Source organism: Eufriesea mexicana, unplaced genomic scaffold (genome assembly GCF_001483705.2).
Source record: "Eufriesea mexicana isolate 0111107269 unplaced genomic scaffold, ASM148370v2 scaffold76, whole genome shotgun sequence".
NCBI classification, from domain to species: Eukaryota; Metazoa; Arthropoda; class Insecta; order Hymenoptera; family Apidae; genus Eufriesea; species Eufriesea mexicana.
The window spans coordinates 2670179-2695171 of NW_016908289.1; the positions used below are offsets into that span (position 1 = coordinate 2670179).

At 33.8% G+C, this 24993-nt stretch overlaps 1 protein-coding gene across 1 annotated transcript in view; it reads left to right on the plus strand.

Annotated features, from left to right (window-relative positions):
• The window catches only part of LOC108555141 (ankyrin repeat and BTB/POZ domain-containing protein 2), a 26402-nt gene continuing 1409 nt past the window's right edge, over positions 1–24993 (plus strand). The window contains exons 1-10 of the mRNA XM_017910673.1: positions 1–212; positions 14182–14844; positions 18592–18796; positions 19185–19430; positions 20058–20537; positions 21436–21766; positions 22809–23044; positions 23126–23328; positions 23860–24591; positions 24801–24993. Coding sequence (XP_017766162.1) covers positions 10–212; positions 14182–14844; positions 18592–18796; positions 19185–19430; positions 20058–20537; positions 21436–21766; positions 22809–23044; positions 23126–23328; positions 23860–24591; positions 24801–24993 — 3492 coding nt within the window. The 5' untranslated portion in view covers positions 1–9. The remainder of the gene's footprint in view (positions 213–14181; positions 14845–18591; positions 18797–19184; positions 19431–20057; positions 20538–21435; positions 21767–22808; positions 23045–23125; positions 23329–23859; positions 24592–24800) is intronic.

Genomic DNA, 24993 nt, shown 5'->3' on the forward strand with positions numbered 1-24993 from the left:
GGAGGCACAATGAACGTCGAGCGTGCTACGATGGACGGTTGCGGGCAGCAGCCGCTGTTTTTGACCGGCACTTCCGGTTCTGGTAGTATATCCAGTCCTCAGCAGCAGACCGTCCAGACCGGTGCGCCTCCAGAACACTATGGGGGACCATTGAGCCTGAGTATCTGCATATCCGATTCCGGTCACGAGATACTGCGACCCAAGCCACGTCGGTGAGTGTTCTTTTATTTTCTGTGAACCCAGTCGCTGATCCACCAGGGAACCTCTGTAATCGATATCGATCTTAACGAAGATCTGATTAATGGTCGCGTTCCCGGTGATCCGCTAGCCCCGATAAGGATCGATTAAAACTGCCCGGGAATCTGGGAACGTTGACCTCCGACACGAAACTAACTATTGCTCTGCACTACAATGACTATCTTTTTGTTAATATTTTCGATAGTGGTTTGCAAATTTCTGAAATGTAAGCTAATAAATAATAGAGTAGCGATATTATCATCATCAAAATTCTTAAATCATTAACAGAATTCATATTTGATTCTTCTAGTCATCCGTAGTGTTATTAGACTGTTGTTCAGATGGCGCTGATAACTATGGCGGCAAACTAATAATAGTTTGTTGCAAGTTGAGGGTAAATTTATAATTTGAACATAGAACACCTGCTAAATTGTTTGTAAACCCTTACTATGTAATTCATGTATGATCTATTATTTGTTAATATAATATATGGTTATGGAAATCATAGGTTTTATGTAAATTTTATGTAAAAATTCCTAGATAGTGATTTTGATCTTTTGATCTTGTAGGGTTTTTCCAAACACTATCCACTGTTTTTTAATTGGTCAATCGAGTGTGAGATTATGGTTAACTATCCATGTTCTGTAACATGAGTATGGATTCCCTGAGAACATAATAGTGAGTCAGTATCGATGTGTCATCAGATCCCTGTAATGTTGGGGAAACCTAGAACGTTCACGTTTTCAAGAAGACAGGATTTATCATACGAAACCACGAATGGGAATGACGATAAGTATTTAAAACACTGAAGATGTTGTAAACCAATTTAATATAGTTTACTACAATTTAATTACTTAGAAGTCAACGTGCAGGATATATTATCCTCAAAAAGGTATTATCAAAAATAAATTAAAATAGAAAATTATGGTAGTTACGAATCTGCTACTTAGAAAAGTGATCCTTTATCTTCGTAATTTTCAAAATTCCAAGACCATTATACTTCTTGATAATAACATACTTTCTTTTAGCCTCTTGCACTATGACTTAATTATTACAAATTATACACTGAAGTAGGTATTTAATTTTAATTACCCACTATATACCTGTTTCATGGACGATAAGATTGGGTAAGAATTGGAGAAATTCTTCGAATTCTGTGCATCTTAAGACGCGTGAAATATAATTATATTCGCATGATTAGTATAGTATATCTCGAAATTTGACACGAAGAGTTCGTAATGAGTTAGACTCGTCATTGTACTGCAAAGGGTTAATGGTAGCTCAACAGGAACGACATGAACCACTGTGATTAGTCGACTTTCAAGTGACCCAGAGAAACAAAGTTGCATCAAATATGTTATCCTTCATTTTTACCTTAAACTGCTATCAAGAGCTATTACCCAAACGCGATATTTAACAGGAAAAGAATCCTAATCTGATTATTATCTCAGATAAATATTTATTGAGAATAATTGTTCGATATTCAAGTATAAATACAGCAGTTTCGAATTTTCGAGTGTCCCTGCTTGAAGAACATTATTTTCAGGAATTAACCGATACTTTTCCCGCAATATTTACCGAACCACCGAGTTCAAGGGCCTTTGTTCTCGGACATACAGTGCAGATTGTCTTTTTGGTCCAATGTTTAGCGGGATCTCAAAACATCACCGTTAAAAGAAGCCAGTCCACTTGCCGATCCGATTAAGGATCATTAAAATTTACGATGTACGTAATTACGACCGATTCGATTAACGATGTCGAACGAGCATATATTCGTAAGACACACCTCCCTTTCCCCATCATTTAGTTCCATCGACACCATGCCGCGCAGCACGGCATCGGCCCCTCAGAAATCTGTTCGGCATACAAATAGGCACTGAAATTTAAGGGTTCACGTAATAGGCCCACAAATTTTCGAAGTTCGTTCACCCGGTGTGTACACGTAACGGGCTCGTACACGATAACTAACATCAAATGTAAATAAACTGTTGTCCAGTTAGTTTTTTAAGATCCTCATAGTTGTTCGTGACGTGGAAACGAAGCTTCACGAACTTTCACAGAGGAAGATCTAATATATTAACGTAATAATGTAACCTGCTGCCCTTTACTTTCATAGGAACGTTAATATTGTTAACAGATAGTATAGAAAGATAATTTAAAGATACCTCTGGATATAAAGTAATACTTTTCAATGAATAGAACTAATATAAAATAATAATTTTTATATTACATTTATACATATTCTTGTATATGTCCTGTCTAAAACATTGTATATCATTTGTGTATTTAATCTTCCAAAAGTTTGTTGCATATCTTGCAAAGTTCTCAAGCTTTAGAAATACATACAACTTAACATTAAGCAAAATGTTACTTTAATTTTTGTAAAATTGCATGTAATTTCACACCTTCGAACAGTAATGCATTTTTCTAAGTGAACTTTTCATTAGCTTAATTGTACATAAGCAATCTAATTTTTGTTAAATAAATTAACTTTCCTCTATAAAAGTATGATTACTGAATATTTATTGAGAATAATTGTTCGATATTCAAGTATAAATACAGCAGTTTCGAATTTTCGAGTGTCCCTGCTTGAAGAACATTATTTTCAGGAATTAACCGATACTTTTCCCGCAATATTTACCGAACCACCGAGTTCAAGGGCCTTTGTTCTCGGACATACAGTGCAGATTGTCTTTTTGGTCCAATGTTTAGCGGGATCTCAAAACATCACCGTTAAAAGAAGCCAGTCCACTTGCCGATCCGATTAAGGATCATTAAAATTTACGATGTACGTAATTACGACCGATTCGATTAACGATGTCGAACGAGCATATATTCGTAAGACACACCTCCCTTTCCCCATCATTTAGTTCCATCGACACCATGCCGCGCAGCACGGCATCGGCCCCTCAGAAATCTGTTCGGCATACAAATAGGCACTGAAATTTAAGGGTTCACGTAATAGGCCCACAAATTTTCGAAGTTCGTTCACCCGGTGTGTACACGTAACGGGCTCGTACACGATAACTAACATCAAATGTAAATAAACTGTTGTCCAGTTAGTTTTTTAAGATCCTCATAGTTGTTCGTGACGTGGAAACGAAGCTTCACGAACTTTCACAGAGGAAGATCTAATATATTAACGTAATAATGTAACCTGCTGCCCTTTACTTTCATAGGAACGTTAATATTGTTAACAGATAGTATAGAAAGATAATTTAAAGATACCTCTGGATATAAAGTAATACTTTTCAATGAATAGAACTAATATAAAATAATAATTTTTATATTACATTTATACATATTCTTGTATATGTCCTGTCTAAAACATTGTATATCATTTGTGTATTTAATCTTCCAAAAGTTTGTTGCATATCTTGCAAAGTTCTCAAGCTTTAGAAATACATACAACTTAACATTAAGCAAAATGTTACTTTAATTTTTGTAAAATTGCATGTAATTTCACACCTTCGAACAGTAATGCATTTTTCTAAGTGAACTTTTCATTAGCTTAATTGTACATAAGCAATCTAATTTTTGTTAAATAAATTAACTTTCCTCTATAAAAGTATGATTACTGAAAGCAAGAGAAAAGGAAAGAAAGCAGAAACATAAAGCACGTGAAAAAGTTTGCCTGATTTTCAAAAGGCAGTCGTTTCGTGACATGAAGGTTAAGATTTCTAGGTCGGGCAGGAGTTTTGCTTCGAGATTCTGTGTACGCATTGGTTCATTGGTATTCAGGCGTGTGAGCGTGTCGTGTGCACGCTCGGTGATTCGTATGTAAAACACGGTCCATCGCGGTCTTATCAATATGTATGACACCGAATTATAATCGATAATAATTGTCCATCGATGCGTAACATTAAAATTATCGATTGCGTATCGTATTCCTCTCGATTTTGTCCCGATATTCGGTTAAAAATAGCTTCCTACATGAGAACGATCAGCGATTTGAGTTTAGAATTCGTTTCGAAAAAAGTTCAGGTACAAATTTCATGCAAGTAGATTGTGATTTCTTACAGACTTGCAGTGTATAATTGAGCTTCGAACTTTTCATGACACGTTATGATTAATTTTGTTCATTTAAATGCATGCATTTTAGTATCTGTCCCAGGAAAAATGCAGTCGGTAACAAATCTTAGTTTCAACGTAAAATATTTAATTAACAATAGGGATAAACGAGTACTAACACCTAACCTAACCCTAAATTACTCGACTACTCGAACCTTCTAACCAATCAACCGCGCAACAATCATACCTACACAGTACTCTATTACTATCCAATGTATACTAAACATGCAACTATAGCCACGAAAGATTAATTTGGCACGTGGTAGCGTAAATCACCGTAGCCACATATAATACACACAACAAAAGCATTTACCACAAACATACACAAGAAACTGCGTATGAAGCTATAAAGGCACGTGGTTGCATGTGTGTAAGGTAGTTTAAAAGAAGCTTAAACGACGGACACGTTGTATTTCGAACGAGTCAACGACCGCAAAAAATACGCCAGTCATCTTTCGCTGTAATCGTACGTATGAGCATCGTGGAATGCACGAATGCAATCCCTATGGTATGAGAATGATCATCGTCGAGGATAAGGAGGTGAGGTGACGCGCATCCTCTAAGCTCCTTCGAAAGCAAGCGGAATTATTTATTAAATCAACGGAAAGCTTCACGAAGCGCACGGTAAACGAGTAACCTTCATCCCTTTCCCTTGCACACCTCTATCCTTGTCAGCCCTGTAAAAAGTCGAAATTTATTTCTGACGTGGTTGATAGATAACTCGATATCTCTGTTTTGAGAAAATTGCATTGTATATGGTATTCGCTGAGAATAAACTATACCTTGAACGTGAAGTACATTGCAAACTACATGAAACTGGAAGTATGATCTATGCTGTTTTGTTCTTGGTTAGAGACTATGAATATAATTTTAAAGAGATTATTAAACTTTGAAACATTTATGTTATCGACATTTCACAGAAAATTATAAAAATTGATTTGGATAAAACACCCTGTGTATCCTACAGTCATTTGGTTAATTTGAAACTTTTTACTTGCAAATCCTTTTATCGTAACTTCAGTCCAGTATTTTTCAATATTTTATACTTGGTGTAACTGTGTAGACATAACTATTTATCGATATTACATCTAGAACATATCTGAAATACAATTTCATAAAAAAACAGCTTACATAATTTATTATCATTCTGTATCCACTCCAACCAATCAAATTATATTTTGTATTCTCAAATTATCATTCTTCATTATTTACAATGCTTCTATAAGATATTCTTAAACATCAAATATCTTAAATCAGCTGCTGGACACGTTGACGTGCAATTAAGTACGATTCTCCATAAAACAGCCAAGGGGACAAATTGCTGGTAGAGTATCAATGAATCGTGAGACGCGAGGTGCGCGCGCACGCGAGCGAACGACGAAGATGCGCAAGCGCAAAATATCCCGCGTGTCGAGCCAGGGTTATCGAGGGTTATCGAAGAGAAAGCCCGTCCCTGTAGCTGACCGATTTACGGTGACGCGACTCTCCTCCGGATCCCGTTCCATTGAAATACACTACTGTCTACGTACAGGGTGCAACACAATACGTGGAACCTATATCGAGGATAGATTCAACAGAAAAGAAGAAAAGAATTAAAAAATGTCGTAAAAAGATTACAAAAATTGTATGAGTAACAGAAGCAAATGTAAATAAAAGAATTGACAAGATATAAATGATAAACCAAATATCTTTTCTTCGAGAATATTGTTAAGCTTTTTCATCATTACTGAATTTTCCTTACAATCCTTTTAGACTAGTTAATATGTACGGGTGTTTAACGAAATCCTATTTGCGTAATGCCTATAATCATATTAATAAAAAATTAGAATTATATTTTATATTCAAATATTAAGAGCACCGGAACACGTTTTGTAGTTATCTAAATGAGATCGAAGCCTATGTGAATCGAAACTTTAGTGACCAGTGGCCATAAAAAGATAAGAATCGGCTCAGAGTATATCCTTACATATGTATGCGAGTTCGTAAGCACTTGCCTTTTTAGTTGAGTTTCTTGAGTTACGTTGTATTATGTAACACAATTACGGTGTAAACAACTTTAAGCGATACCACGATTATGATATGCTTATATATGTACATATATATGTGCATACTACGTGGTACATTAACCGTTTACTATTTAGTACACGCAGTGAAACCACGTTTCGTGAAGTTACACTCGAATTCGTGAAAGTGAGACTCGAAGTCGCAAAGTGAAATGACGATCGAGAAGTCGCATTCGATATATCGAAGTTCCACTCGAAGTGGTAAAATTAGACGCAAGGTCAAGTTCGAGCACTAATTTTAAACTTCCAAGAAGCATTCGTAAAGCCACTGTTTCGTGAAAAGAATACGGGTCAAAATCAATTCAATACCGTCGGTGGACGGTTATGATCGGCCGTGCGTGATGAAAAGAGGAAGGAAGGGAAAGGAGCCGTTAACCTAAATATCTCGACCAGATCTGACTAAGCATCGGCGCGCATCCTCTCACGCGCATTATTATCGCGATCACCCGGTTCCCAGATAATATTTTCCTCCCCGTCCCGTTTCCTTCTGCTTTCAGATAACTAATTAAACGAGTCCGCAACTCTCCTTTCACACGATCGCGCGAAATTCTTCAGAATTTCTATTTCGCCGCCTAACATTAGAATGGAAGGACGGGGGGGGGGGGGGGATCCTTGACAAAAGCGGGAAAGAAGTATACGGAGCGAGTTGATCGGTTGATTAGCCGATGAACGAAAGGAAATTCAAAGGTGAGAGATGAAAAGTGAGAGCCGATGATGCTCGTCTCTGTTCACCGGTGAATCGAATAAAAGTGGAAAGTGTATTGTTACGAGAATGAGAGTTAGTCGGGGAGTAGATTTAATTGTGTTAAACTCGACCGCGTGAAGGTTGGTGTATATGGAATGTCGTTTCTCCAGCGTTTGAATTTGATGAGGCAATATCATCCATTACATTTTATCTCATTTTCAATTGTTATCAAATACATTAACCCACTGATATACCAAACTTTCTATTTTTTATTTTTTATTAGTCTTCTTCTGTTTACTTTCCTACTTCGCCAGGAAATGATTCTCTTTTTATCTTTTTTATTTTATTTATCCTTCTTATTTAATAATGTACGCAGTACTTTTTTGAAAAATAAGTATGTAAAATGTCGGAACTGTGTTTTATTTCAGGATGATACTAATGACTAGTACATAAAAAGTAATAGTACATAACCTCACACTGGGCCCAGACAACTTTTTTGTTGTTCTAAGCTTTCAGAAAATTTGAAAGACTTCTAGAACACTTACTGAAGTTTGTAATTTAATGTAACATTACTACTTCAGTCCAAATGTTTACAGGATTAATTGAAAAAACTAAAAATTCGGTAAAAATTTATGAAAAAATCGGAATTTGTTTCAAAGTGCATAACTTTGCAATATAAACATTATTTGAAATTTGTGACTTCCTTTCTGAGACACTATGTATTGTAGGTTATTTAATTTGAAGATGACCTTAGCCCTCAGTTAGTGAATGAATGGATGAATCACACTCAATTCTTAATTACTGAATGAGTGACTCAAACTTTAAATGAATTTAAGTTCTGAAGAAACAGGAACAGAGTAATGAATAACACATTTAGAAAACAGCTGTCTTAGTTACATTATCAATTAGAAAAATTCTTATGCCAAGGTTTATGAAGAAGAGTACAGGGCTGTAAAATCTTAATATTATTAACCATCAAAATATTGTGAATATTTACAAAAAAGTGAAAAAAAAGTAAGAATTGTAATAATGTGATATTTAATAACATCCTTTATGTTCAATTTTTTTCACTTATATTTATAATTTTTAATTCTTAGTTGCTTATAATTTTATGACCATTTATAAACTAAGAACTTTTCAATTCAATTGTTCAATAAATCAGTTTATCTTTAGTCAGTATAAACTATCTGTCTTTCCATCTTCTTGAAAATTATAAAATTGTGAAAGCCTTTGATATTTTATTTCCTGTAACATATACTTGTATAGAGTGACCCATTTATTAGATACAAACTAAGCAGGAAAACTAGGATAGTTTCTAATATAAGTATTAAGTAAACATGACGCAACCATAATTTTTGTTACAATTATAGTCTACAACGCATTTTCATGCCCTGGAGGAAGACATGGTTCGGTAATTAATTTAATATCCTCCGGAATGGTTGTCGCCCTTGACACCGGAGTTTCGGCAGATGAGCACGAACAATATACGCCTTGAACTCCGCTTTGCAAAATCTTACTTGTAGAGGGTGCGGTATGTTATACATGTAGATTAAAGACTTCCGTCGCTGCTTCTGTTCTCGGAAAGGGCATATCCACTCTGAATAAGACGATGAGGGCAAATGTCCCGTTTGTTCATTCAAGATGAATTCAAAGAACCGATAATTCAGATAAATTTAATTGGCCTTTAATTAGTGGCTCATACGATATGCAGGAGAAAGATGGCGTTGTTTCAATGAGACGAAAGTGAATTTATGAATGAAGAGTTATACAGTTCTCTTGAAGGAATGTAACTGTGAAAAGAATGTAACTAAAAAAAGAAGATGAATTGAGATGGTTTTATAATTTCTTTTCTTTTCATTCTAATATTTTTTTTTCATGTTATGCTTTTACTTTCTCTGCTTTAGGATTCTTATTTGTTTAAAAATTAATGATATAATTTATGTTTTTTGTATATATTTCATTTTGGATTTTTGTGTAGTATTTATAATGGTATTAAGTTACATATTATTTGTATCTAATATTAAAAATCTAAATAATTATCTGATAACTAAAGTTCTCATTAAAATATGTCTTATTTTACAATAACAAACAGATTCAATTATAGTTTTCCAGTTAACTATATTATATTTCATTTACCAAGATATTTACAAATTAACTATTATAATAAAGAAATTATTTATTAAAGTTGATATAAATTTTAAAAATCGAAAAGACCAGGAAATATTTAAATAATTTTTAGTTAATAAATTTAATTCGTTAAAAGTTTTAAATTTATTCAGTTTAAAATACAGACTTAAGAAAATAAGGAAGTAAAAACATAAATGTTCCACCAATAAAAGAAACTGTAATGGATCGCTGTCCAATCGAAAAATCATCGTGCGAATCGATGTACTGCCATTCGAAAGGCAGTATCATGTACAATTTCCAAACACGGGATTAACGTTAACAGAGCTTAATAATAATACTATGTGCAGCCTGTGTTCTCGTACATGTAGAATGCAGTTCATAAAGGGGGGAAAAAACGAAGACCGGTTTGTCTAGGGAGTAAAATTACCTTATGACTTTCACGCGAATTTATCATGGACGTATTTCAACGGGAACAACGCTATTCGTGATCAATTAGAACGTTTTATGATTCGTTCGTTCATATTGAACTTTATTGTTTCTCCAACAATGTAAAGTAATTATTTTCTTGCTCTTTTTACATTTGAATTGCAATCTCAATTTTTTTAACAATTTTTCAATATTAAAAGATATGAGAAATATATAACTCTGAGTCTGTGCTCATATTTTATCTGCTTTAATATGTACTGAAAATGTTGAACGTTTGGCATACTTTTCTTTAGACAATTTGTTGAAAATGAGTATTTGTAAACAGGAATAATTAGAAAACTTTTTGTAAAATAAAAATAGAGAAAACTTAAGGGCCATGGTATTTTTTGATAACAGTATTTTCTATTAATTGTGGCTTCCTTAATTGTCTACCTTCCGCATTATACTCTCTGCATCCTCGACTAATGATGCTTGGAAAACTCCTGAGAATCTTCCTTACTATTGTAAAAGAGTGCCGGAAACTGGTGACACTATCTACCTGCTTTCTTTAACTATTTTCTTCTCTATACGACCTTTAAAATGTGAATGATACAACTTCACATATTTAAATTTATTGGTGGTGATGATATTTATTGATTTAAAATTGTTAGAACTTCTGGTAATTGGCTCAATTGCTTCAGTTCAATTCAATTCTCTCTAAAGTTTTACTAAATTGCAGTTTTATGGATGTTCAAATATATTTAAATACTCAAAATTTCAATTAATTTAGATTTCAAATATATTGGAATATTTTACATTTACCTAAAAAATCCTACGATCCTTGTCATAAAATTATTAAAGCCATTCACAGAACGTTCCTTTCCTCCATCCATACACATATGTATATACCTGCATGCAACAACTTTGTTTCCTAACCTCACCGGTTAGCAGTTTACGCCCTTCGATTGCGATAAATGAAATTTTGCATAGAAAAGGGACTGGCCGACTGCGATGAAAGGAAGGAAAAAGAAAACGACGTGTTCAAGAATCGTCACGGGACGTGGTTAGGGTGATTCGAGTACACGGCCATAGGAAGTAGGATGGTCGCCGGAAACTCTCCCCTGAAACAAATGCAAACTTGTCTGTACATGTACTATATATGTATATACATATGTATGTATATGGTGGGGCTTCTAAAGATACTGTTCGTTTGCACTCTCCCGTTTCCTACGCTCTCTGTCCGGTGAAAAGAGCGTAACAGTTTACAAGTGGCAGCCAGCACTTAACCACGCTACAGAGCGGGACAAGAAACTGGCGACGCGTGCGTGATACGCCGATCGCGGATTAAAGTGGAACGCCGAGCGTTTTATCTCGTTCTATTACGAGTTCTTACTATTGCAAACTCCAATAAATTCGTGTCCCGTGTATTCATTTTCGTCCTTACTATTACCGGTATTTTTGTTCATACGTGATTGAGGTTATGATCAATCTTAATAGTTTCGTGACTTACAAGTGATTTAGAATTAAGTGGACAGATGGAATCATTTGAAATGTAAATTAGTTTGGCATGAAATTACTAATCAGTGTTACGATTATACTGCTGTACAGTTTATCTGAAACATATTGTGATTTATAAACTTGAAAGAGGCACGAGTGAGAAGAAAGAGGGAATTAATTGTAGTGTAAAGTGATTTAATGTGAAATTGTTTATTAACCCACTTGTTACTGCTTCTATTACTCTTGTTCACTTATGATTCATAATCTCGTTGCGCGTTGATATTATCATATTGTATGTGTTTCAAATAGTTGCAGATGAAGTAAATAGATTGGATTGTTTAACACGCAAAGTAATTTTATGTAAAATCCTTTATCATTGTTTATTCGTAACTTTTACTTCTTTTAAAATGTCCTTTCTGAATAGTGATACAAATAGAGAGATCTAGTAAATGTTCAATTCTTTTAAGATCACTTGATTTATCCAGTCAAATGACAACAGCTTCTTTTCCTGAAAAAAATCATCTTAGTACTCATTGCTGAACGTAAGTCTCAGTCTTACTTATCCGTAATTTCTTTTAAGAGACGATATAGATGACTGGGTAATTTTATGAAATAGCATAATAAATCTTCATGCAACTTCACAGTCGACTATAGTGGAAGGATAGAATCGTTTGAAATATAAAATGATCTTCATAAAGTAATCAGCGAATGAATCCTGATAGGTTACTGGACGCTGCTAGAAATTGTAGATATTTCATTTGAAATCAATTTTCCACAGAGCAGAGACGGTGAAAGTCGCGAGCGTGAATGCACGTAATTGGTCTCTTGTATCCTATGTTTGGCGTTCTGTGCAAGTATTTCGTACAGTTTCTCATGAATTCTTGGATAACGAAATTTCTACCGGTCAGAAATGGACTGGCTTTGAGCGGGCGGGGATCAAATCTCTCACGAGTTTACATTCTGTAACTATGGGAAAGTTTCGTGAACCGTTGGAGATTTGAGATATTGGAATCGACTGTTCGATCAAACATTAAAGGTATTTGGATATTTTGAGCGACATTCAAAAGGTACCAACATTGTTTGGTAACAGTCTCATACTTTAAACACTGTACGAGATCTTTAAGCATTATTTAATACTATAAACGTTGTTTAAGTATTACTTCAGTATTTTTTGTTCTTCTTCTCGGAATTATTTCTTAATAGAGTTTAATTATCCTGAAAATTATTTGAGTACATAATTTGCAACGAATATTTCAATTATATAAAAAAATCATCTTGAATAAGTCTTATGTAATAAGCAAACGCATGCTGTACCTTATTTTAAAAAAGTGAAAAAAGCGCAGTATTTTTGTTTTTAAAATTTCGTTATTACAAATACAGGATCCATAATCAGAAAAGATTCATCAGAACTATGCCAGAAAACATCAAAAGGAAGCTCGTAACCCCTTCTCTAAATTGATTCGTACAATCGTTCTTCGCCGTTCTTTCATATTACCATACTTAACCTAAAAATGAACATAAAGTAAATTTCGTTATAAACACAATTTGTATCTGATTCCCTTGGTACTGAAACCATACTATGGCAATGCGCATAATCGTGTCAATATTGGCCAACTCCATTGGCAAAAAGATAAAACATGAAGAGTAAACGAAAAAAAAGGGAAAGAAAAACGTTCTCACGCGATAATCGTCGAAGCTCCCGCTTTTGTGATACTGTTACGTGCAGTCAGACCGTACCAAGGGGTGGGGGGAGGAGGAGAGAGATGCAACGAAAGGAAAGTGATACGGGAGCCGTGCTCTATTCTCCGACATTGCGGTTCGTGGAGGAAGTGCACGCGTTTCACCTGCTGATCCCGTCGCTTCGGACCATAGTGTTTTCAGTCGCGTGCCAGAACGGGGATGAGGCAAAAACCACGCGGAACAACGTCGACTACTCCGCGGTGATTCGCTGCTCTTTGAACGCGATTTAGTTGATTATACATGAAACGTATCAGTCCAGTACTAAAATAAATTTATCGGCAGATGGTAAAACTAGGAATGGGATAAAATTTGATGTTACCTTCTTTTAACGATTTCAGTTATTAATGCCGGATGTTTCAGTTGACGATCGACAAACGAATCGAATTTTAGATGGACTTTCTGTGAATCTGAATTTTAATCGAAGAAAATCGAGCAATTCATTGTTCCTGATTTTAGTTGTATATGGACTAAGAGGGATTTTGTAGTTCGAAGTTGTCTGTGATTTTTATGAGCAGATTTGATAGACATATGTATGTTACGAAGCAATGATTTTCTGAAATGGATTCCAATCTTTATATCTAGTCGAATGAAATGTTTAAATTCATTCAATGACTACACTATACATAAACGTCACTGGATGTGTTTTATATCATTATAGAAGCATATTAAATTCCTAAATTAGATATAGGATTATGATACTTATTATAATTCAGTCTAATTTTGTTTATACAAATTTAGGAAACATGAGGATTTCACAAATATCCTTCACGCAAATATTGCTTTAATGTTGAAGAATACATGTTAATATATGCAATTCAACCTGAAATAGTTAATGAAAGTATTAGTGAATATATAAATATTATATTAAATATTAGTGAAGTTTGTTAATGATATATCACTGATTCAGTGAACTCTTTAAATAGTGTACCTTTGTACAAACAAATTTTCAAGTTCAAGTCTTTGAAAAATTACTTATTTCCTCTCACTCACTCTTTCTAAACGACCCAGAACTATTACGCTCAATTTTTCTCATATGGACCACTGTTACCAGCAAATAATTCAGCCACTTCAGACTTCCTTTGGATTAAGGGAAATATTTCATCATCTCAATAGTCAGAATTATTCTTCTACAACTGACAAAAAGCAGCCAGTGAGCGGATATCCTCTGAGATAGCAACCAATGACCACTATACTTAGAATTTCTTGTTTCCGGTCACAAACCACGCTCTTGGATCATCATTAAACTTTTCCTCGACTAAACGATTAACAAAAACTTCCTACAAGATGCGCTCATGCGAAAGCATTGAATGACATGCCATCAACAAAACGGAGGTTATGCAATGAGAAGGATTGCAGGTGTGTGATATGCCGTGAATTAACCAACTGCAAAATGCCGGGTAACCTAAAAGCTCCACCTCGCCGCGAAGGCGCGAACTTTATCCTACGTCGCGCCTTGCATTTCACGAACAAATCTCCGTCCAAAGAATGGATAAATACGAGTAATGACGTGCTTCGGTCAGCGCGTGATCACGGAGATGGCGCTGCGGTAGACGATATTAGTTACAGGCCGGAAGTAGAGGGTCACACAGTGACGCCAATGGCCGGCGGGAATATTAGAAAAGCCGATAAAGACGTGGCTCATAAAACTGTGATATATTTCGGTGACACTAATCAGAGGCAGAATAACAGGCTCAATTACAAAGAAGCTTCTTCTCAGCTTACAACTAAAGACGAGTCGAAGATGATAGATTTGAAAAGGGAAGAAAAATTTGATGAATCAGAGGATGGAAGATGTGGTGAAAAAGGGCAAAATGAGAGGCAACGGTCAACGGTGGGCTTGGTAGAGAACGAGGACGTCAAGGTCACGCACGAAATCGTGGTGAACGTCAGCCCCAGTAGAGAGGACGTGCTGAGGATCGAGGAGGACGAGAGCCAGGTCGAGGATTATTGGTCCTTGCCGGGGGACAACAGCGGGTTCAAGGCAGACTGGAGCTTCGTTCAACAGTGGCGCCTGAGGGGGTAAATTAAGCGAGTGTTGCGTTTACCGTGACGATGAAAAATGAGCGTGTATCGTGGGGCCCGCGCATGGAATTCGCGTAACCACGCGGTGGTTCGGTCTTCGCGGTGCTTAACGGTTTTTGCGCAAACGTATAAGAGATTGCGGGAAATGGATTGTAAAGTTTGATGGACGACGCGTGGTTGGTGTGTCAGATATGGTCCATTGGATAAAATTTGAATTATTAAATGAATAACAATAGATATTTTTGTATGTTAATGTTGATATTTAATAGATGGTTATGGAGAATTTGAATTATTAAATTAATAATAATAGGCAGTTATTATTAGAACTTCGAGTGAATATTTGAGTTACATTTAGGAAATGATGCCTAGAAGATTTTGAAATAGGCTTTATTTATAGATTACAACTATAATCTGATAATGGGGGCAGTACTAATATAATAAATAATGTATATAGAATTTTATATGTAAAAATAATAAAACACGTAGAATAAGATACATTAATACAAAAATTGGTTTAGAGAAAATTGGACAAAAAAATTTTATATATATATGTTCTTTTAGTCCTAATGAGGTTAGTATCACAGCTCATTTTTAATATAAGTGGGCTGTATAAATAAATTAGATATTCCTGAATAAATAAACGATTATTCAAAATAGCGATGATTTAAAATTCCAAAAATGATTCACAATTCAAATTCAAAACAAATCTAAATTTCTATAAGTTATTTATCACAATTTTATGCTCGGATCGGATGCTTGATTCTAAAAGCGTAAATTTCACTAGACATAATTGGGTAAACTTCAGTGAATTAAATGTTTATAAGTAGCTATACACCTTGGTTCGACTATCTGTAATTGCATTAATGGCGCATTTCCACTGGGCGCAATAAGCCGCACGGAAGACGCGTATGCAGTGCAGTTCAAGTGAAAAGCAGGTGCGTTCTAGGGCTTGCACGTACAACGAATATTAATTTATATGGAGTGAGTCACGCGATTCAATCATATGGCTCTCGTCACTTCTGATGACAGAAAAAGTCGCTAAAGAAATTGAATTGTTTTAACTACACTCACTATATACGCAAATTCATTTTCTACATGGAATGTTTATTCTGTAGCCTTCTTTGCTTTAATGGTGGTATATCATGGGCAGTGGTGTAATTTAAACGTTAAATAAGTATAATTTTGATCAAATATTTTACCTTAGAATGGTGGACTAGTTTGCTTGATGATGAGTATTAGAAGAGAAGAAAAAGAACATTAAATCTGTAGATGGAAGCTTACTGTTATTATATGACTCAAGCTTTTCTTTTCTTCTATGTTTTGGCATTATCAGTTGTAAAAAGTATATAGTTTAGTGAAGACTGTCTAGTTAATATTACCGGTTTTGAGGAGTAGGGTTTATTTACATCACTCACCTATAATATCAAGAAAGATGAGAGTTAATTTGGAGGAAAATAGTTATTAGAATAAATCAAAGTTTGAAACTTTCTTAACAAGAACATTAACCTTTTATATCAATTAGTATCTGTGAAATTATTACTTATAAAAAGTACAAAAGTACATAGTGATGTTCCTTTTTGTGATATCAAAATTTGTGTATTAATGTATAGATATGTAATACAATATAATATATTTCACAAGAATACTAATCATAATAACGTGTAAGCAGGTGAAAAACAAAATGGGGAATATTTTTAAAAATGAGAAATTTGTATGTGTTGCAAACAAACCTTCAATACAAAATTATATGCCCAAGTTATTTTCAAAGCTGCACAAATTTCATAATAAATCTTAACAATCAATTTTCATTCCTTGCACCATTAACCCTTTATAAACGTCGATTTAAAGGTGAAAACTAGCCAAAGTTGATTTGTCTTCTTTCTCCTATATCACAGCTACATCAACATTATTCATCTAACAATGTATATAATTTCTTAGAAAATTTTCATTAATCAAATTGCTTTTATTTAATCCATTAACCTTTTATCCACCTGGCTCTTCAGCAAAAGCCAAGAATTTAACCTTTTCCAACAATTTCAATTCCAACGTCAAACCATGCATGTAGGATAAAAATGCGCAAGCTCCGATGCATCGCTTACGCAAAAACCGGCTCTTACGATTAATTACAGGCTCAAGAACATCGCCAAGCAGATGACCGTAGATTTTTGGAACGCGATACTTTTCTCTGGGTCCAACACGATCCGAATTTATTTCCATGCTTGGTCGTTTACTCGTGGAGAAAGAATTCGAAGCTCGCGAACGCCCTGTGTGACAAACAATTGCAGAAAACAAAGAAAACAGAATCGAGATGCATGAAAACATATAGATCATGATCTATCCTCCACCATACTTATCCATTACGTGAATCTCTCGTTGGTTTTGTACAGCGGATAACACTTAATTTGTACACTGAAATCACGTTGGTTGTGTCCAATTATAGGTTATGTAACACTGGGGAGATATAGATTTATATCGACTGCTATTATCGACCGCGCAACCTCGCGAACTAATTCTCGTGAATAGAGGGCGCTTTTAACAAATCGATCAAATAAATGGAAATAAAGTTTATATATAAACAAGCTTTTAAAATTATCGATTGTGCTGATTTATGCCCTTATTGGTACATTACACAAAAATAACCAAAGTCCACAATGAATGTAAAATATAAATTATATAATTAAAATTTTACATGTATATTATAAACAATTGGAAAGACGAATATGAATGAAAGATAAAATGATGTAAAGTACAGATACAGTAAGTATAATGTAAGAGTTACCGTACAAATAGTATAAATAAAAATACAACAAATTTGAATAATATATTGGTTAGATATAAAGCAAATGTTATTATATGTAAAAATTTCAGAATATTACAACATTTTAAATGATATGTACTCAAAAGAAATTCTATGTCAATTTCAACAAATATGTCAATGAAATATATTAAAAAATTTATTTATGTACCTAAAATGTATTTGGATCACGCTTGATATTTCACACTATATTGATATCTTGTATTATAACTCTTCCCTTATTTACTTAGTAGTTAAAAGATTTTTGCTTTTCCGTAATACATAATATTCTGGTTTTGCATTTGGAAGTATTTTTATTCTAAAATTATTTACACACGCTTTTCTAGGATGTGATAGGAAAGAATAATCACAGAATCGCTAAAATTATTTGAACAATTAACGGAAAATAAACATTTTTCTAGCGGGGCCCCAAATACGTTCTACTCGCGCAATTAATAGATAATAATTGTGCATTTTAAGTATATCTATTTAATCATATAATTACTTTTTACTTTTTTTTATCTATTAAGTTATCTTATATGTAATGCGGTTTGACCGTAAAATAATAGTTACGTACAACAAACTCAATAGAAATTATACCTAACAATTATAGAATATAAGGAAAAATACATCATCAAACAACTAATAACAAATAAGTATTTCTTTTCAATTAATATTTCTATTAAAGGAACTGCATTGTTTATAGGATGATATGATACTTAAATTATTTCATTTTTAATTTTTCTTTAAGAAGAAAGGTTCATTTTTTCTAAAAAAAAGGGAATAATTTTAATGAAAACAAGATTTTTCCTTCAAAGATTGTAAATGGTCTAAAAATGTTTGCTTAATTCCACAGAATGTCATACAAAAATTATTCATATTTTTTAGAATTAGATGTTTAAATATAAATTATTAAAAGTATTTAAATTTTATAAAATTATCTTTTTTAGACCGGCTGGTGGCAGTGGGCGTGAATTGTATTGTCCTCCATACTCAAAAGACTTCACGGAAAGTTCGCCCAAAAACGGTGTTCACAATATGGTTCACATGGTAGCGGAAAGGGATACGGATAGCGTTGCACCAACGCCAACGCCTCAACATCCCCATCATTCTCAACACCATCATCTTAGTTTACATGAAATTCGTGCACTTCAGGTATATAAAAATTCCTTTTTATTTTACTTTCTATACTTTTTATAATTTTAATATTTTTCAGCGTATAAATGCTTATCATAAGACATTGAAAATGGTAGATGTGGATATCTATAAATATTCTTATTCGTGTATTAAAAGCTCACGTTATACATTAAAACAGAAGAACATCATTCAATCATCTTATCCTAGAAACTAATGTTAATTAAACTTGAATATGATGATAAAATTCAACGTTCGACTTTCAGTTTCAATATTTCGATCATTATACGGTTCTAAAGATACCACAATACTCCAACAATCTAGTCTTCTTCATCATCCATCACCATTTAGAAATACATTACTATGATGTTCAAAAGTAAATGATATAAAGTACGAATATCTTTTGTAGAGGCGACCAGAATGTACCGGTAATAGTTCATCAGATGAGAATCGATCGTCCGGACACGCAAGCATGTCAGACACAGGTGGGCATACGAGTAGTAGTTCACCACCGCATCGTCACCATAGGGCACACAGTCCACAGCAACTAAACTCTGTACCAGAAGACGATCGTTTATCGGCCTCAGTTACCCAGAGAAATGGCAGGAATAGATCTGGACAGAACCGTAACAGACATAGAGCTACACCTGCTAAGGTGTGCTTTTAATAATAATACTCAATGCAGGACTTCACGTTTTGTTTCTTTTAATATGTTGCTTAGTAATTCTATATAGTTGAGAATGTTTTATTCTATCACTATATTAATAAATTAAGAGTTGTATTTATGGGGTAAATTGTTATAATTTGTTAAAAGCCAATATCTTGGTAAAAGGGAAATATATATAATTTCTTTGCATTCATTTCAAGATAAGGTAACACGTATACTTCTTTTTCATTGGTTTTTAAATGGTATGTATTTTCTTAATTTCAGATCATTCTTCATTTTAAGAATTTATGAATTTCGATAAAGATTTCAAAGAGTGTTGACTCCATTTCTCAATTATTACAATCTGATTTGTAAGTGAATATTTAAATAAAGAATATTTTAAAGTCCCGTAATATATACTTTTTTATGCATATCACTATTTTTTTATGGGACCCAAGAAATCTGAATTTAAATAATCTATTCTTTCATGCCACTAAACAAACATCAAGAAGTTTTCCAGTATCTTCACTTCTTGCTGCAACAGAAATTTCTAACAAATTATATACAATTTACAACTTTATATTTCCGAATACTATCAACTACTTTTAACTTCTTTATCAAATAACTTTATTGTAGTTACAGGTCCCTTGGTCAGGTTCTGGTCTAGAAGATATCAAACTAGCAATCCAGCAGCTCACCATGCGTTCCCATAAATCATCTTCCACCTATTCTTCCTTGAGCGGCTCCGAGAGCTCAGAACCAGCTGTAAGGAGGCTGATGAGACACTCTAGTTTAGAAACCATAAATACCAATGTAACCAGTGCTGATGAGTTCGTCTGGGTAGACTCTCACAACCGACTAGTAGAGTTACAGCAATTACCATGGACGCACCACGACGTCCTTCGTGTGTTGCAAAATGGTCGCACTAGGGAGCACATGGAGCAGGTCTCTATGGAGACGATACCACGTCTCTCTTACCTGCTGCAGCGAGCTCTAGTCAGAATCGGTCGAGAAACACAGAGACTTGCTAAACCTGTTGGTCTATGCAGTAAGCACGAAGTGTACAGTGCGTTCAAAATCGTGCTCTGCCCGGCCTTGGCAGACTCTTGCACCAAGGTATGTGGAATAGAGCACGAGATTTTGTTGATGTGATCAGTAATCTATTACTTGGTAAATACAAATAAATTAATCATTTTCATTGCTAATAATCTTAACATAATAATTTATTTACATAGGTGTCGTTATTTCTTAATACACTCTTACTAAAGATAAAGAAGCACATTATATCCCATTTACATTCTTAAGGACTATGATTGATCTAAATATCAGTCTGTCTTTATAAATTTGTAACTTAGTAGCTAAAGGAGTTCTTGATTAAGAAACGATGTAAATAACTAGTTAATATAATATAATGGCGTTCACAAGTTTTGACTACTGAAGACCATTGAAAAATCATAATTTTATGTGTCGAGACGTGAAAGATTTCTCTTACTTTATTATAACTCTCAATATAGACAAAATTGACTGAGATAAGTGCTCGAATCGGAGCTTAAAAGGTCCGAAAGATCAATCATTGACTAATTTCTTTATGTTTTTGTTTTAAACATGTCTTACTTTTAGTGGAAATTATTTAAAAGGTAATTACATGATAATATAAAAATAAATAATGACATAAAGATTGTTATGTCTTAATAATTAATTCTATGATAATTTTATATATAAAATTCTAGTTTACAGTGAATATATTATATATATAATAACATTATACATGTATAACAATATTATTCGAGGAATGTAATCAGTCGATAAAACAGAATGATATATACTAGGCAAGGATTTATCATCTTAGACTCATGTTCTAGATCCTAAGAATATAACAGAGGGAGTTATTCTTTAATGACTTTGAACGACAAACAAATTTCAAACTATTGCTATTAGAAATGTGTACTTAAAATATATTGATCGTTAATAATGATTTAATACAAACATTTGTCGACTTATTTTCTTTTTATAGGCGTGCTTGCGTGCTGCAGCGATGTTCGCCGTATCTGGCGATCAGCTAAAGCAATCGAAAGCATCTCGATCCGGACTACAACTACCAGTGGGGCGATTTCTTCGCTGGATGTCTGATGTACGGCTAGGAAGAATGATACACGAGTATGCAGCCATATATTTGACCGCTGGAATCGAAAATCTGTTGGAAGAAATATTATTACAGTGTATACCAACTGATTCGCATACAACGTTGACTGCAACCATGTTGGAACATGCTATCGCAAATAGTGGAGATTTATGGGGTCTTCTTCAACCATACGCGCATCTGAATGCTGGTCGAACAGCGTCAGGTAAAATTATTTTGAGTTAGAAATTATGTCACATGAGCGATCATTGTTCAAAGGAAATATTCATATTTACCATAGGTTCACTCAAATTGTTCTATTAACCATCTAAGCGAATTTCCAATTTTTTACAAGCTATACATAAAATAAAATAATATTCAAAAAGTAAAAATAACTAAATATTACAACAATTTGTTTTATTCGTGTATTTTTAATCCACAATTTTTAAATATATATTAATAAGATATCTGATATTTTGCAATTATTAAATTTTTGTAAATTTGTTTCAATATTATTAGTGACACGAAAATTATTTGTAGATTGGCTAATTCTTGTTTATGATGTGGATTAATTCAATGATTATAACATATAACAGTACAGTGTTACAAAATTTAAGATATTAATAATAGATAATAATAATCAATAATATTAAATTTAATATTGAGAAAGTCATTAGACAATGAACATATTGCTAGTACTGCATTTGTACTTTTGTTATAATAAATATTCTAATTTAAAGAAAATATTAAAGCACAATCATCTCCAGGAAAATATCTGCTTTTGAAACAAATAATAAGTAAAATATAATGTAAATGCAGAAAGAATAAATTAACGGGACAATCAAATGGTATTATGTAGGGATTTACGACCAATTTAGTCGAAACATTGGATAACTCTATCATTTCTGAAAAATTCTTGGGTTTATAATAAATCCTTACCCTATTGTAAATAGAAATAACGAAATTGTTAAATTTCTGAGCAATAAACCCTTATACCTAGGACGCGGTTATACTTCCTTTCACTAGAAACATTCAATAAAATTAAATTACTTAAACTTAATCCTGAATACCTGTGTGTCACATGGATACCATTCCTATATCCTATCTTGAACTTTCTACTTAGGCTATTATAATATTGTCCTTTCTACGGTTTAAATTATGTAATCACGACGATAATCCATTAAAACAAAAATTTGTGCTTTATTGAATAGTACGCTTTCATGATGTTAACATTCATATGATCATAACATTATTTATGATGTTTGTAGGTGCACTTGCTATGCCTCGTTGGGCCAGTGTCAGTTCTCTGAATTCCTCCTCGTCATCCCGTAGCGGGAGAGATGCAGCGGGGTCCGCATTAGAACCTTCGCTCCTAACTACCTGCGTAGGGTCAATGTCGGAACTAATAGATCTAATCTCGAAAGTAGCCCAAGCAGGACGTTCAACTATACCTTTGACAACCAAGGCATTGAATGCTCTCTTTTATTACATGAGGTGTTCGCAGGTTTGCTCATTTCATTTTTACCTTAACACCTTTATTGTCTTTATTTCTTTTATATAAACTGACGAAACTATATTTGTACAGTTAGAGCACGGTGAACGAGGTTCTGGAATACAAGAGCTTGCATACGAACGAGCGTATGTTGTACTTCCACCATTAGTCGAATGGCTCAGAGTTGCAACTGCTCATGCAGAACACAGGCACGGACTAGTCGTAGATCAAGATGACATTAATCAAGCTGCAAGATTGCTATTGCCTGGCGTAGATTGTCCCGTCAGGCCGATATGGTAACAGATATTAGAATTTGCAGATAGAAAAAGCTAGGATATCCTATAAGGAAATGTATCAAGGTGTAATGTTCACTTTTTAGTGAGATTTTAGACGGTCATAAAAAGACACATATCAAACAAAATTCAACTATACCGGAGATAAATTTTTTCTACTAGATTGTCTTTTTTATCGTTAGCTAACATAAACATTGATGATTATGAGCTTCTTTCAATGTTTGTATATATTTTTTATGTTTGTACATGTAATCTGCACTCAGATAATGTCAGTAATATTGAATTAAACATACTTAAGATTAATCAAAATCAATCTATTACTATTTTTTAATCATCATGTCTCATGAAATAAAAAAAAAGAGTAGATCATTTAAAAATCTTACCACTTTAATATGTACACATAAAAATAATCTAAAACAAAAATTACATAGTTCTGTTTTGCCTTATAAACTTTTGAATTTTTATTTTCTACTTTTATATATTCGTCTGTTATTTTCTACGTTTCAAACAATTTTTATTTAACTTCTTTCACAGCTTCGAGGAAGTTTCAGTATGCTCGAAACGTATTGATGACTCCGAATACGTTCGCCTTTTAACTATGGACATGGCTTTCAAGATGTTAACAAGTGGGCGTGCAGATTTAATAGCTCAAGCTATGTCTCTTTTACCGTCAACAAAAATCAACACTGTGAACGATAATGGCTTTACCGCTTTAATGGTAGCGTGTATAAATAGCGATGAAACCGCTGTTCTAGCATTATTAGATGCTGGTGCCGATTTGAATATCGAAAGTCCACCTCCACCCACTGGGCAATCAGCAAATACACCTTCTAAAATCCCAGTGACACCGAATGTATCAAATGTTAGAAGTCCAATCGTGCCATCCGTTATGACACCGGGAAAAAATGTGCAGTCTCCAAATTCATCTTCCAGTTCGCCATGCGCATCTAGTAACGTTTCTAACAGCACATGTTGTAACCAAACTGGATTCAATGCAGAAACACAACATTGGACTGCTTTAACTTATACAGCTTTATTAGGACATTGCAATATTGCTAGAATATTGTTAGAACGGGGTGCAGCCGTTGAAGGTGGTGCTAAACTAAGCGAAGATAAATCCACAGTTACACCATTACAAGCAGCTACGGCATCTGGCAATTATGAAATGGTAGCACTGCTTTTGGCTCATGGTGCTCAACCTTTCTTATCAACTTTGATAAAGGATTCATTTTCGTATTCTGGTTCTGCTCAGCGTGGTTGTTATAGGCGAGTAAAGTATATCTACTTATTCTAATTAAAATCTTATTTCTAAAATCAGTATTTTAAAATTATAGCAAATATTCAAATAATTTGATGATAACAGTTAAATGATACGATATGTGATACAATGTATTTTCAATTCATGTATACAAAATAAGAATTATTTTAATATGTAACACAATACAATGTAACTAATTTGTATTCTTATCTTACAGTGCAATATCAGTGGCAACAGCTCATGGTCAAAAGAGTTGCCTTCATCAATTACTGTCACATCCATTAAACTTTTCCGCTAAACGAGGAGAAAAGGAAGTATTATCATTAGAGGAAATTTTAGCAGAAGGTAGTGCTGGAACTAGTCCACAACAACAGACTGTAGATGGAAGAGGGAATAGAAGAGAAGGGAAA